The sequence below is a fragment of the Ixodes scapularis genome, unplaced genomic scaffold (assembly GCF_016920785.2).
Source record: "Ixodes scapularis isolate PalLabHiFi unplaced genomic scaffold, ASM1692078v2 PGA_scaffold10__122_contigs__length_95168666, whole genome shotgun sequence".
Lineage (NCBI taxonomy): Eukaryota > Metazoa > Arthropoda > Arachnida > Ixodida > Ixodidae > Ixodes > Ixodes scapularis.
Window position 1 is genome coordinate 33,870,288 of NW_024609836.1, and position 15,758 is coordinate 33,886,045.

Sequence of the window (15,758 nt, forward strand, 5' to 3'; positions counted from 1 at the left end):
CCGCACGACATGACATATCTCAAAAGCAGTGGTGAAGCGCTATTTTAAGCTGGAATACTTTGAAATTTCCTGAATTTTTTTAATATAGTGGAGCCTTCACATGGCGCTCAAAGCATAATACGAACAAAACAAAAAAACAACACAAAAGTGTCGTATGAGATTTTATAAGTCAGTCCAATGTCACATTCAAAACCATTTAAACCTATGATGGTTGATGGATATCAGATAGAGTGACATTCTTAGGACAAACAATAGTTCACAATTATTTTCATATTTTTTCCTTGAACTCCTAAACGTTAAAAATACCACTTCTGTGCAATGATATGCACAAGCGTTTAGCGCCAATGGGGCCCCCATACATTAAACTGGAATACCTTCAAAAACTTCTAAATACGAAGAAGTCCCGATGTTTTGTTTCCGTTATTCGTTTCGTGCGAGAAATCCCGAATGATATTTAAAATAGCCTTTGAAAGAAACTTCAAATTGTAACATTTTCATTAGTCGCAAAAAAATTACTCGCATACAAGGCCAAAATAAAATTTTGGAAGCCACATAAAGCGTCTGTACGAAGCTATAATTTTGGGATATAAGTTGCTCGTGTATATTTCGGCTTATTCGCAGAGCAGGAATTAATTTTTGTTAAACGAAATAATATATTTGTATAATGTAATAGTAATATGAATTTATTTTGCGTTCTCTTAACACCATCAGTTTTAAACGAGTGTTTTGTTTTAAAAACCTCTGCAACATTAAAAAAAGCCTGAATGCATCACACTTCAAAACAGCCCGGCATCAGAAGCGCACATGTTACATGAGAAAAATCCACGTGTCAGCTCAGTACGGCGTCTAAAAAACAAACCCATGAAATAACTCTTATTTATCTGAAGTGTAACGTATCTCAAACGGGATTCTGTTTCATTCGTAACCAATATTGAGCTTACGGAGCGCAAAAAACAAGAAATATGTTTATTACATGTCTTATGCCACTACCATAGAGTTATTACAATAAACGCTAGAGGCTTAGCTGGCGCTAGTGTCTACGGGACTTCCGGTTGCAAATTGAAGCAGACAGCATGTAATCCACATTTCCAGCCTCCGGAAAATAACATGAATAACTTTTCTTATTTCGGCTGTACCAGATAGTATGTACCTTCATTGGTATTGTGAAAGTGTAATTGATTTAGTTACAGCATTTTTCTGTACCACTGAACAATGTTAAACTTCGCTCTATTTCAGGCCCAAATCTCTGTTTCAAGGAAGGCATGTGAAAACGAGCGATGATTCTAAGCAAAATAACGGTCCAAATGAATGTAGAGCGTGTTAAAGGTTTGCTAGCATTTCGGTGGTGCTTATATATTGCTAATATGCCCGTCCTGTCATTGGATGAAAATGACCCCATCGTCCATCTTTACGATCGGTTAAAGAAACATTCGAATGCAAAAAATAAAGCACGTAGGCTACGAAAGGTGAGTCTTAATATTTATTTCCTATGTCGGGCAGTTTTTATCGGGCACCTGCTCTCTGGCTCCCCCTATGTGCAAAGATTTGGAGCGGCAGGTGATGATTTGAACCGAGAACAATCATCTTCGCACATATTCATGAGCAGAAAGAGTAAAGCGTGCACAAGAAGTTACTTATCTAGTGTTACTGCGTAGTTCTTGCCGTCTCTCTTGGTTTTCCACATATCCTTCGTTCGTTTGGCACGTATATCCCTTATGCTGGAAAGCGTCGACGCGTTGTTCGCGCTAACAGTGTCCGACAGTGCACATAAATACACGTACGAAGCGGTTTTAGCACCGTTTTTCATGCCACGAATTTCAAATAAAAACGCCGTAACTGACCAATTATTTCGTCTGCGTGACTGAGAAATGTTCCAATGTGCCTAGTACGTAAAAATTATTCGTGATAATTACTCTGATAATCAAGCGCAGAGAGAAAATGCACTCACTTTTTCCCATAGAAATGCATTGCCGGAAGTCAATTTCTGACTGCTTGCTGTCTGCTTCAATTTGTAACAGCAGACTAGCGCCACCTGAGCCTCTAGCGTTTATTGTAATAACTCTATGGCCACTACTACTAACCTGCTTAATTTTAAACCTACTAGGTTAAGAATATTCAAATTATCTACCTGTATTTCTTATACATACATTTATTTTTAAATTTAGAAAGAGGAAAATAACCTGCCTAAAATACATCACGGTTTGATCGAGGGGTAAATATAGCCAGTTCAATGCTACTGACGAACTGGGATCACTAAAGTACATCACGCGTTATAGCGATTTAAAGACTTGTCGCTGAAGATTTGATAGGTATCTGTATGGTTGCGTAAAAAATTAGAAATTAAAGGAACACCAACCAATCCCTTAAAACCACTGGCCCAACGTTTCAAACACGACTTGGTTCCTCTTCAGGGTCGGCTATACTTCTTTGAAGTGCAGCAACTTCTTCAATGCTGGTGGTAATATTTTCCTTTTCTTCGTTATGCGACGTAGAGCGTTTATGCATTGGGATGGTAGAGTGCCAAGGAAACTATTGTAGTTGCCCGGTGTATTTTGAATGTTCCAATAGTCAATAGAAAGTATCTACCGGAGGTTATTCTCGACGCAAAGGATGCACCTGTTCTTGAAGTCTTTTCACGAAGTCGGTGTCTGCAGGAACGGATTTGCGCCAGGTTTCTACAGACTGTCTGAAAATTCATAAGTAAAACGTTTCTCTGAGGCCCTTAGAAGACTTCTCGACCTCGCTGCTTCTAGAGCTATCCAACTACCTGCATCGCACAATTTCTCCTCTCGCTGGACAAACAAAAAACTATGTACGTAACGCCGCCACTTTGTGGAACTTGTTTCGCAAAGAAAAGTCAACGCTGAAAATACCCTCGTGCCTTTCGACGTGGTCTCTCTTTTCACAGGCGTTCCTGTTCATCTGAAAATTGACACGTCCAGAACTGCCCTGCAGTGAGATAAGAACCGGAACGGAGAGAGCAAAACTATGTGCGGATGAACTGTGCCGACTCCTCGAATTATGCCTCAACAGTACGTACAGTACTAAAGTTTTAAAAGAGAACACTTCAAGCTGAGAAGCGGAACCGCCTATGGGCACATCTACTCCCTTTACAATGGCAGACATATCCAGGAAAGACATCGAAAGGCCCAGCAGTCCTTTTCTGCAAGCCCTAGAGTGCTCCTCCTCTGCGACGATGACTGCTTTTGTGTTTTAAAGAAGTCGCAAATAAACAGCTTTCTCGCAAACCTCGACTCTATCGAGCCCGCCTTTTACTTTACCGTGGAATAGGAGAACAGCAACAAACTGCCTTTCCTCGATACAAAGATACGAAGAACTCAATATTTGTGTATACCGGAAGTCAACGTACACACGACGTTACCTCCGGTTTGACGCGAGCAATCTGACGAGTCACGAAGCATCGGTGGTATCGACACTCCTCTCCAATGCGATGGGTATCTGCTTATCCGAGATAGACAAAAAAAACGTGATAAAAAAATGGTCATGGCAGATTTAATGCTGGCTCCCAAATTCAGTGGAGCGTTGACACAGCGTTGTCCACGTGTTCAGTACCTTATTGTCTGCCACAAGCAACACTTTTGATGGTGCGAAACAAATTTGGTGAATGCTGTCGTCAGCACGCGCTTAGCGAGGCCTTTATTTATCGAGTTACCCGAAGTCAAGGTCGAACTCATCGGCGCGCTCAAGAACAACACTAAAACTACACGCATCCGCGTTCCCTTTATAAAGGGTAGATGTGAGGCACTAAAACACGTGCTGCCACAAGATGGAATTCAGCTCACCCACAAGCTTATGTCAACACTGGAACGACTAATGCCACGGCCTAAAGATCGCTCCCCTAATGAAGAGAAGCAAGGAGTCAAGTGCGGAATTCCCTACTCTGATTGCGCCGCCACATACAACGGCGAAACAAAAAAATTCTACGCAACGCTTCGCCAACACAAAAACGACGTGCGCAAATTCGACTAGGAGAACGTGCATCTCTGATGTCGCGAGTAATCCCGGCAGATACTTTTTCTTGAATCGTGCCACATTCAAAATACACCAGGGCCCGTTTGCACGAAGCCGGTTAAGTTTAACCGCTGCAAAAAGATAACCGCCCTTCCCTGCTGGGTACCTACAAGTACCCAGCCAAGTTTGACGAAGGCTGGATGAGCGATATCGCCGCATTTTATTATGGGGTGGTAGCTGGTGTCACCCACTCGTTGTAGCGAATGAAAGTGGATTTCGTGCAAATGTTCCCAAATAAGGGAACCCAAGAACGCGTGCTGAAGTGGTTTCCGGGATAAAGCGCGGCATACATCCAAGCTTAAAAAACACTTTTTGTTGATCGTGGTACAGATATTTGGTAAGATAAAACTAAATTAGCCCTTCTTTGGAAAATTTCTAAATGTTTGGCTGTCTGAAGTGAAGACAATCCTCGATTAAATTTCCCTCCGATTTCGCAATAGGACAACGGAGTGCAGTCCTAGAAACAATTGCAAAGGAGTGAACAGTGAAAGGAGGGCGGTATTCCGGCAGCATGGTTGGCCAGCATGTAAAAACTGTACATCAAACCATCACAAAGTGAAAAGCGTGTAATTCGACTCCAGTAAAAATGGACCTGTTACTAAATTGCTCAAGCATCGAGGAGAATGGTGAAAATTAAATTGTACACTCCGCGTGCGTTCCCGCTTTCCCCGTATAGAAGATTCGAAATAAATAATTATAATAGAGTTTTGACGACCGCGCGTGCAAGGCAAAATTTGTGTTAGACATAGCCTCCTTTATATTCACAAAGCTGGTAGTTCGATGACAAAGCCATAGAGTGCCCGGTCGCAGATTGAGAGCGCGGGGATCTGGTAGCACAGAGCATCAAAGAGCCATTTCTCGGGGAACCTGGACGTCAACGCTCAGCTTTCGCAGCGGCGAGGACCCGAAACACACTTGTTCGCTCGCGAGAAGTGTGTTTCGGCGTCTTGGCGCAGCGGGGCGCTAGTCACGTGGCTCTCCTCTCATTCGTTTTTAACCGCTCCACCTTTTCCCTTTCGGCGGCCGCTTCTCGTGGCGATCTGCCAGGCTTTGTCACTAGGTGGCTAGAAGGCTACAGCAGACGCCTGAACGCAACATGCACCCCGGTGCTTGGGAAATTTATCAAAAGGTCTATTGGAACAATGTCTGTGTCTGCGTGCTATCAATACCCGTACGATTGAGTCAAGGCAATCCAACAGACCGATCTCACCAAGCGTTCGGCGCATGCGTGACGCCGCCATAACTTTAGTTCACAGGAGGCAGGCAGCAGTGCACAGGACGGCTCGTCCCGCCTCATGCTCTAGACGTGCTCAGCTTCAGCGAAGTTGTCGCACGTGCAGAAACACTAAAGTTCCTCGATGCATTGCGGCAGCGGTGGCGTAGTCAAACTGGCTGGTGGGATCGGTCTATATAGTATTCCAAAGATGTTGCCATGTCGACAATTACCGCGCCCATTTAGGCTTAGAAATTACCAGAATCGAAAGACTATCTAAAAATGCGGCGACGTCATTACTCGCGCTTTGCGACTTAGGTGAGGTAAGGCAAAGCGGAAGGCTCCCGCACCATTCATTGCTAACTAACGCGCCCGATATTGCAGCTACTACGACATATTAGTTCCAAAGCGAGCGACGCTCGCTCGCAGGGGCACGGCCATGTTTTCCCCCCGTCCTTACTCTGCCGGTCACGTGACCTAAAATTCCTCCTTGTATGAAAATGCGGTTAACCATTTGCCGCAGCTAAAGTTAACCGGCCTCGAGCAAGCGGGCCCTGCAATATCAATAAATTCCTGGGCGCTTTATTATCCGTATACGTAAACCCTTTATGCCACATACCGAAGAAAAAGAAAATATCACCCCAACAGTAGAAGAAGTTGCTCTAGCTCTTTAAAGAATTATAGCCGCCCATGAAGAAGAACCAAGACGGTTTTCAAACTTTGGGCCCCTAGTTTCTAGGGAATGGTTGGTGTTCCTTTTACCCCTATAGTATAAGTAATTGCATGAGAGGTCGTTTCTTAGTTCCTGAGAAATTGTTGAATCGTATTGAAAAGCATGCACTTGAGGAAGCATATTCTTGTTTGCAGTTAATCATTTTTTGTTGGTCGTGGTCCTGTTTCTTCTTCAATTATTGGTGTGAATCAGTATGAATTCTGTGTGATTTCACACAGATTCTGCGTTAATCTGATCGTGTGATTGTGCTGGTAAAAGAATTCTCGTAATCACAATGCCAATCAAATGGCGGGCAGAATCTAACAATCGATGAGCATGGAGAATGCTGCCACTTAAATTATTATCGTGAGTACAAAATATACTACATCAAAAAGTAGATTCACTCCTCTGACTAGTACGCTTTCGTCTTGGCGTTTCTCGTACGTGAAACCTCCTGCAGATGGTAGTACAGTGTACTTGTTTATTCTGGAAGGATTTTGCGTCTGGTGCAAGATTCCGAAGAATTATGTGACAAATATTAGCAGCCGCGCATTCACATTAGGAGAACATTATTACATTTGTAAACTAGAATTCTGCTACTATCAAGAACTCGGTACTTGACACTTGAGGGCCATGGTACGCTTTGAAAAAAACAAAAGAAATAGGGTGCGGGATGTTCAAAAATACGCTTTTCGTGCAAGGCTCGTCGGGTCATGAGGTGCTGGATAAAACCAGCCTTCTGGGTTAAGTCCTTATTTCGTACTCTTTTTGTTCGCGTTCCACCCATTGAAAAGTATGCGGAAAGCGCCTCAGCACTCCCCTCGTATCGCAGTGCTGCAGTGTTCTTCCACAGAAAAAAGGCTGTCTGCTTTCATCACCGTCACCATGGCAACGAACGCGGAATGACCTTTTCGGACGGCCCGTATCACTGGGGAACGTGTTAACCCACTACCCCGCCTGGTTCGCGTGCCTTCGGGCCGACAGTATGCGGCTGCTAATTAAAAAAACATCAAACTTTGGATAGGAGACGGCGTTTGGAAAATCGGTGTCCGTTGCCATAGTGACGGCCTTTATGCTTCGGACAAAAAACGCATATCTGTCTAGCTTATTTTTTTTTGGTTTTTTTTATTGTTTAGTTATATGGTTATTTATTCACTCAATGCACCACCTGTTTTGTTTTAATATTTCTTGCTTATATATCTGCATATTGAATTATTTATATTATAGTCCGCACCCCTCCCCAGGAGCTTAGATGACAAAGGCCCTGTTCTGCTTGAATATCATTTATTCGTTGACTAGAATATACTTATTCCTTTTAAATATGCTGCTAAGATAGTTCTTTGCTTAACGTCGGAAAACGGAGAGCGAGAGTTTAGATGTTTAAACTTAGCGAACATAAACAAATTCTCTGTCAAGTAAAAACCAGTTTGGAACAATTGGCGATGTTACTCTAATCCACAAATCATTTTGATTATCTCCAATTATGACTTTTAGAAATTAAGGGGGGAGGAAGGGGAAACTTTCACTGCCAACGGTTATTAGGTTAAAAACGTTATATAGAAATAATTACGTACCTTTCCAATCAGGTGGGTTCGGTAACCGAGGCGCTTGAGGTGTTGTGGCATAAAAGTGTATTTCAGTGGCACACCCGATGGTTCCGCTGGCATGATCACAAAATGCTGCATACCTAGATGTGAGATATGTAGCTTTGGCGGCCAATAATGACGTAAAAAAACGGGCAACTATTGCACAAACCACGAGTGTTGCCACAAATATTTTTAATGCCATTCCGAGAAAGCGATAAGCTATTTGAAAACATCATCGTTTAGTAATACTTCGACAATATGCGACTTTATTAATGCGTTAGCATTCGTACCTACATGAAAGAGAAAAGCTCTCGCCGTCCCCCTGCGGACAAAACACTGGAAAGGAAAGCGCGCCGCGTAGAGAGGAGGAAAGTAGTGACGGACAAAGGCGAGAGGGAGGTGACGTCACGGGGCGGAAGCCAATGCACGCAAGGGAAGCCGGTGAACAGCGAAAGCAGCGTCAGGCAGCGCAAGGCGGGCGAGGGTGAAAGAGGAGGAGAAGCAGCGCCAAGGTCGGCTGGGCGAAATGCCTTACAAGGAGCGGCAAGCCGACGCAGGTCTGCGTGCGACAGACGCTGGGACGAAGCGTGCTCGGCGAGCCATTTTTTCGGCGGTAGAAACTAAAGAAAGATGGAGTGGTGGATCATCAGGGAATCATTAGCATGACCCTTGGGGAAACGCTCACGCTGACCCCGTACTAAACCAGAAAGAGGCAGCAAAATGTAGAAGAAGCAAAAACGAAAGCCAAGACAGAACGGTGAAGGGGTCAGCTTTAGCATTCCCCAAACTGGGACGTGTGTGGTATTTCCCGAAGGTCATGCCTCTCAGGATTCACCCGTAGATCTTCCTTTAATTTTTGAAATGCCAGTTCAGTTTTCATAATGCGCAGCTATACTGTTTACTTTATTAGCGAAACTCAGAGCACAATATACTATCAGGTTATCACATTTTTTTTTGGCACTACTTTTGCTCATGGCAACCTCAGATTACGTTTTACCGCCCCAGTTTGAAACATGTATTGGAAAAAAAAGTTTTCTTTTTCGACTCGTTGTCTGCGTGTTAATATTCGATCAGCTAAAATAGAAGTGTTGATCTCGAGTGATTTGTTTTGCTGAGTTCGTTGATTTCGACATTATCATGTTTTCCGAGACCTGGTACGCGGAATATACTGACGTATTTAGGCTACAGCTTTACGAATGTCTTTGTTCCCAATCGCACTAAAAACCGAGGGGGAGGTGTGTCAATTTTGATTGAGGAAAGCATTAAGTGTCAATTGTCGCCTACGTTTAGCATCAGCAAGGGCTATGAAGCTTTGTCCCTGCAAACTAAGCACGGTATTGTCAATGTCATTCATCGACTTCCCAGTGGCGTTTTGGCTCCCTGGTTGGATTTTTTATTTGCTATTTGTTTTAGTTTGCTAATACAAAAAAGCTCAGCATTATATCTGGTGGTGATTTTCACGTGAACATGCTAAATAATAGTGTTTCAAAAGAGAACTAGACAACTTAATAATCATGAAGGGTTCTCAGAGCGAAGTCATTTTACCAAGTAGGCTAAATGTTACTTCAGAAACGTTGATCGACCTGTTCATAACAAATTACGAGGAAAGCAATATAAGGTCTGGAATAATTAGTTACGGCCTTAGCGGTCATCTTCCTATTATGTTGTGAGTTAGAATGCTTCTTACTACTCTAGCACCCAGTTTCTGTTCATAAAAAATAGCATACTTCCTGTTTACAGCATGTACAAGTATAGACTCGCGATCAGTTTTAAGTTAGAAAATAAAATAAATGGGGATAGTTTGGTAAACCTTGCGGAGCTAAAAGCACATGCAACTTCCTACCCAACTCGGTCGGCGAAACATTGGTCTGTGCCACTGTGCCATAACAACTATTCAATGCAATCACTTAAATACACAATTCCTACTATATTGAGCATCCTAATAAAAAAATAAGATTGATATTATTTCTATTACAGTTCAGGAATTACGAACTGAACTAGTGTGGGGCGAAAACGAATGAATCGATTTCTGAAACCTGCTTAATTTTTCTAACTTACTTTGTTATGTCGGTTTGCTTAGTGTTTTTCGCCGTTGCCTTGTTTTGACTTCTGGATATGCCACTAGAAGGGAGCAAGGGGCTCCGTCAAGCTATTCTCACAGCTTCTTTCTCTTGCTTCCTCTATTTATGTGTCGAAATGAAAAATAAAGTTCCTTAAAAATAAAAAAGAAACTACAAACTGACAATGTTACACCTGATTTTAATGCTATCAGGATTACCTGAAATTGCGCGTTAGCAAACAGCGTATAAAATATTAATCCAGAAAAAAACACTTCAAACCAATGGTAGTTTCTTTCCCGATATATTAGACGATTTTCTGCCCTTCTAATTACACATGCAGCCAAACGTCACCCAGTGTACTTTACCTGTAAGGTAGGGATAGCGGCCTGTCATAAGCGAGGACCTCGATGGCGTGCACAAATGCTGAACGTAGTGCTGGTTAAGTATGATGCCATCCGCCGCCATCGCATCCATGTTCGGAGTGGGTATTTGAGATGACCCATGAAAGCTTACGTCATCCCATCCCTATGGTGGAAAGGCCTTTTTCATTATAATAGTTATTACCCCCACATATTTAATTGTTATTTTAGACATTCGATGCCAAGGGAAGATGTGTCTAACAAAGACTCGTGGGCAGTAAATGTAGCCATGATATTTGTGTCATATAAATACCAAGCAAACTGTGGCTCATTTCTTGATATCACAACGATAGACCTGTAGGTAGAAGTAAGCGTGGCACCTGTTCTATTCTGCGGAACAATCTCTATAAGGCGAAATATATAAGTGTCACAAGTCACCAGGCTCGATCTAAAATGGACATAAAAATCGACCCCTGCACGTAGCAATCTAATCTTTTCGTGAAATGTGTATTTCAAAGGCCGGTGTTTCTTATTAAATTGCAAAGTGTAGCTGTCTCTCTCTCTCTGTAAAATATAGGGCCAGAAAACTTGCCAGGGTCAACGGCGGACGGCGACGCAGACGCCGAGTCGGGTTGTGGGACGCGTGTTTGGCGCGCGTAGTGATAGATGGCGCGGGAGTAACGTTTGGGTATATCCTATGGTGTAGCCGACCAGCGAAAGAAAGCAGATGACACGCAGACGAAATTCGTTGGCAACAAAATAAATTACAGAATGTTTACTGTAGCCACGGAGAGAACGCAAAGGACCAATGATTTTTGTTATTCTTAAAATCTGTCATATGTTCGAGATATCTTACCGTTGCCTATATTATCCAATTAGAATGAGTGGTAATTTAGTTTTTGCTCCGTTTGACTTTTTTTGTCAACACATGTGGCAGTTGAAAGTGTGCGACGAGTTATTGGCGCCACGGTGCGGTTCCTAGTAGAACCATTTCGCATAAACCACGGCCGAACTGTCATAGACATTCTGTGTAGCAGCCAACCTTAGTTTCTGATCAATGGCAGTTTACCTGAGCACATTGCTATACAGGGTGTGCGCGTCACTTCCGGCCGAATTTACAGGGAGACAGAAATGCTTCCGGCTCTTTCATTTTTGCTTTGTGTTTGGGTGGGTGCGCGACGACTCTTGGTTCACTAGCGAGCAATTCAGGCGGCGCTCCATGAGACACTTAATGCTTTCGCATTAATAAAACACACAAAAAAGAAGAAAAGTGACTTGTTGCTTTGTGTTCATGAAAGTTGAAAGTTAAGCGCGGAAGCTAGATGATTCTTAGGTAGTTTCAATGTTGTCAGGTAGGGAATTCTACTTAGAAACGGATAGTTAATAAGGGGACAATTTAAAGAGGTTTGTTCTGAGTGTGACCATTTGAAATCTTTTTTTAGTATAGTCAGTGCGCCGGGATCGTCAGTGCATAGTATAGTCAGTGCATCATATGTCATGAATGACAGATGAACGTTTAATAAGGAGAACTTGGGCCGAAAACAAAAATACAAAGAGATTGCGTCAATGCGTCGAAGGTCGGCAGAGTAGCACGATCGAGCGCAAGAACGAGACTGCCTCCGGCTCGCCACGCGGAGCGCCTTTTCGTACACGCGTGGGTCTGAAACATTCGGCGTAGAACGTTCGGCGCGTAGAACATTTGTAGCTCAATCAGACAACAAGGTACTCAAACTTACGAGAACGCCAAGTTGAAAGAAGAAATAAAAGAGTCCGCTCTTTTGAATGAGACCTGGAGCGTCAGCGCAACAGCCAAGCACGGTAACCATTCAGCCACGCATGCTCTAGCTCGACAATGGGCGTGCCATTACTCCCCCCTCTCCTTTAAAGGAACACTATACAACGACATTTCGGCGCTTGGCTTTCGGTCTATACGTGTTCAAAGGAGCAGTATCACATCGGACACAGCAATATGTTGTTAAGAACTGCACGAAAAGGAATTTTAAAACAAATTAAAACATTAGCAAAGAGTACCTGGTTGATGTCGCTATAGCCTCCTTTGTAATGCCCGTCTTGGAACCTTGAACGGTAGTGAAGGCAACTCTCTCGCCTAGAATTATATAGACTTTGAACCTGACGTCATCCCGACAGCTCTACAGCCAGCGCAAGAGAAAAGGGGAGGGAGGAACTCCCCATTCAACATGATTGTCATGGGACTGTCAACGGGACTTTGCGATTGTCATTTACGGAGAATGTGGATCATATTGAGCCTATTTCTGGACACGAGGGGTATGTCTCAAGTTCCTTTGAAGTATCCCTTTAAAAGCGCATTGCCTTAATGCAACGTGCCACAAAACAAAACAGCAAAAACAAAAATGGCAGAACACGGTTTTATTGAACGTAGTACGAAAACAGTTCACAGTCCTATCGAGCGTAGTACCGCTTGAGGTGCACGACGTGGACGACTTCCGGTCGTGGATGGCGCCAGTGATGAAGTCCAAGTTCCGTCGGGCATCACCTCGTAGTTCAGGTCCCCTAGTCGACGAAGCTCCTTGTATGGTCCGAAGTATAGTTTTAACAGCTTCTCGTTGAGACCGCGGCGACGAATGGGTGTCCACACCCACACCCTGTCTCCGGGTTGAAAGTGGACGTCGCCACGCCGAAGGTTGTATCGTCCTGCGTCAACACGTTGTTGGTCCTGGATCCGCAGTCGTACGAGCTGGCGTACTTCCTCTGCTTGTTGGATTATCAACTCGACGCCGTCGTTTCCGTCGTCTGCTGGGTCGTGGGGTAGCATTGCGTCGAGCATCGTTGTCATCTTTCTGCCGTGCACCAGCTGGAATGGACTCACTCCGGTGGTTTCTTGAACTGCAGTGTTGTAGGCAAACATGACGTACGTACCATGCCTTGTGCTAAACTTCGACGTACATAGCGATCATGTCGGTGATGGTCTTGTTGTGCCGATCCGTCAGTCCGTTGGTCTGCGGGTGGTATGCCGTGGTCCGACGGTGTTCGGTGTGGCTTAGACAAAGTTTCTCCTTAATAAGCTGCGCAATGAACGAAGACCCCCGATTTGTAATAAGGACTTGAGAAGCGACACGACGTGGGACGACGGACACCAGAAATAACTTGGCAACTTCCGCAGCAGTCTCCGACAGAAAAGCATTTGTCTCGGCGTTACGTGTTACATAATCAGAGGTTACGATTATCCAACGGTCTCCCAGCGACGACTGCGGAAAAGGAGCAAGTATATTCATACCGATCGGCAAGAAAGGTGCAGTTGGCGGAGAAGTTCGATGCAGGAGACCTGCCGGCTTCGTTGACGGGTTTCTTCGTCGTTGGCTCTCATGACATAATCGGGGATAGAGGTGGACGGTTTTAGGGGAACTTGGGCTATACTCCGCGACAGCTTTTCTTGGCAATGCAGTGGAAGGTACAGGCCTGCGTCCCCTCTCCCATTTTGAGTATGCGCGGGCTCTCCTCCTTTCCCCGGAAATGGGGGAGGAGGAGAGCCTGCGTACACTCAAAATGGGAGAGGGGACGCAGGCCTGAACCTTCCACTGCATTGCCAAGAAAAGTTGTCGCGGAGTATAGTAATACTTTTCACGAATACGGGCCAGCGTCTTACTGTAACCAAGGTGTCCCGACGTCGGGTCGTCACGACATGCTTTAAATATCTCCTCTTGAATGTCGGGCGGGATTACCAGCAGCCACGGTAAGTTGTTGTCCCTGAAGTTCTCTTTGTAGAGTACACCTTGCCGAATGGAGAAGGTCTCCACGGCTCGTTTGAAAACACGTGGAATTGTACTCCCGCGCCCTTCCAGGTGTTCTATTAGTGCGCACATCTCAGGATCGCCTCGTTAATGTTCAGTTATGTCATTGGTGCTGGCTGCGCCAAACAATGGCTCGTCGTCATTATCGTCACAGCTGCCGCACGTTGTCTCGACAGGGGCTCTGGACAGGCAGTCAGCGTCGCTGTGTTTGAGGATTCACTTCTAGACCACAGTCATGTTGAACTCTTGTAGTCAGGGACTTCGTCGAGCGAGGCGCCCTGCAGGGTCCTTGAGGTTCACAAGCCAGCCTAGTGAGTGATGGTCTCTTACTACGCGCAACGGCTTCCCGTACAAGTACGGGTGGAATTTCGTGATTGCCCAGACGACCCCAAAACGATCTTATTCATTTGTGGAGTGAATTCTTCCCGCATTAAGCAGTGTGCGACTTGCATAGGCGATGACTTGCTCGGTGCCTTCTTGCACTAGAACCTGTACCGCGCCAAGTCCTGCGTTATTAGCGTCCGTGCGAATCTCGGTTTCTGCATTCTGATCGAAGAGACCAAGAATATGAGTCTGGAGTTTTCGCTTTAGTTCGTCGAATGCCTGCTGCTGCTCCTCAGCCAACTCAAACTTCTCGGCGCCATTCGGGAGGTTTGTGAGCGGTGCGGAACTATTTGCGAAATCCCGAACGAAGCGTAAATGGTACGCACAGAATCCAAGGAACCTTCGCACGGCTACTTGTCTGTCGGCGCTGAAAATGCCGTGTCGGTGTGATTCTTCTCTGGATCTGGGCGGACGTCTTCGTTACTAACCATGTGGCCTAGAACTTGAACTCATCATAGGCAAACCGACACTTTGACGGCTTGAGGGTGATTCCAGCGGTCTGTATGGCTCGGAGAACCGCGCGGTGTCGTCGCAAGTGCTCGTCGAAGTCGCTTGAAAACACTACGACGTCGTCAACGTAGACGAAACAGTTTTGCCACTTCTGTTCTGCCAGTACTCTATTTATGACACGCTGGAACGTTGCTGGCGCCGTGCATCCTGCGAAGGGCATCACCTTGAACTCGTACAGTCCATCCGGCGAAACGTAAGCTGTCTTCTCTCGGTCCCGTTCGTAGTCTTGATCTTACAGTAGCCGCTCTTCAGGTCAATCGACAAAAAATTTTGAGAGTGGCGCAGCTGGTCTAGCGTGCCGTCGATACGGGGTAATGGATAGACGTTTTTCTTCTTCGCTGCGTTCAGGTGCCGGTATTCCACGCAAAACCTAAACTTTCCGTCCTTTTTCCTAACCAGTAAAACAGGAAAGGCCCACGGACTGGTTGAAGGCTGGATTATGTCGTCATTCAGCATGTCTTAAACTGGCTCCTGGATTAACTCTCTTTCTCTTACGGGGACTCTGTACGGCGATCGATTGACAGGAAGTGGGTCGTCCTCGGTAACGATGCGGTGTTTCGCAGCGGCGGTTTGGCGCACCTTCGACGACGTCTCAGAGCAGTCGCTGTGAGACCTCGTCGAAGGTGCGCCAAACCGGCGTTGTATCTGTTCTTATCAGCAGTATCTGTTCTTATCAGCAGTATCTGTTCTTATCAGCAGCTGCTGGTATCTGTTCTTACCAGCAGTCGCTGTATTCGGCGAGGAGGTTAATCAGCTGCCGTCGTTTCGGGCACGGAAGCTTGGGGTCAATGTCGAGCTGCGCTGGCGAAGTACTGTCATGCTGAGGTGACGATGATTCTTCAGTAATCGTGGCAATTTCGGCGGAGTTCAGGAGTTCTTGACGCGGCCCACAGCGAACCTTTCGTGAGGTGTTGCGTTTCTCGTCAACAGTTCGTCACGAGGACCACAGTGCGCCCATCTTAAAGTTCAGTTACCCCTCTCGCGACGCCTATATTTCTTCCTAGGAGCAATTGAACATTTCCTTCCAAAACAACTCCGCCGCAAGTAGCTGCATCGGTCACGACGAGTACAAGAACCTCGCGTCGGCAGGTTCGCCTGGTCAGCAGGTACTCTGACGGTGACAGACGTTGGT

General features: G+C 45.2%; 1 protein-coding gene across 1 annotated transcript in view; it reads right to left on the reverse strand.

Annotated features, from left to right (window-relative positions):
- The window catches only part of LOC8033667 (arylsulfatase B-like), a 43,839-nt gene that overhangs the window by 21,325 nt on the left and 6,756 nt on the right, over positions 1-15,758 (reverse strand). Inside the window, exons 2-3 of the mRNA XM_040214397.1 lie at positions 9,969-10,128; positions 7,532-7,644 (exon numbers count right to left, since the gene is read on the reverse strand). Coding sequence (XP_040070331.1) covers positions 7,532-7,644; positions 9,969-10,128 — 273 coding nt within the window. The remainder of the gene's footprint in view (positions 1-7,531; positions 7,645-9,968; positions 10,129-15,758) is intronic.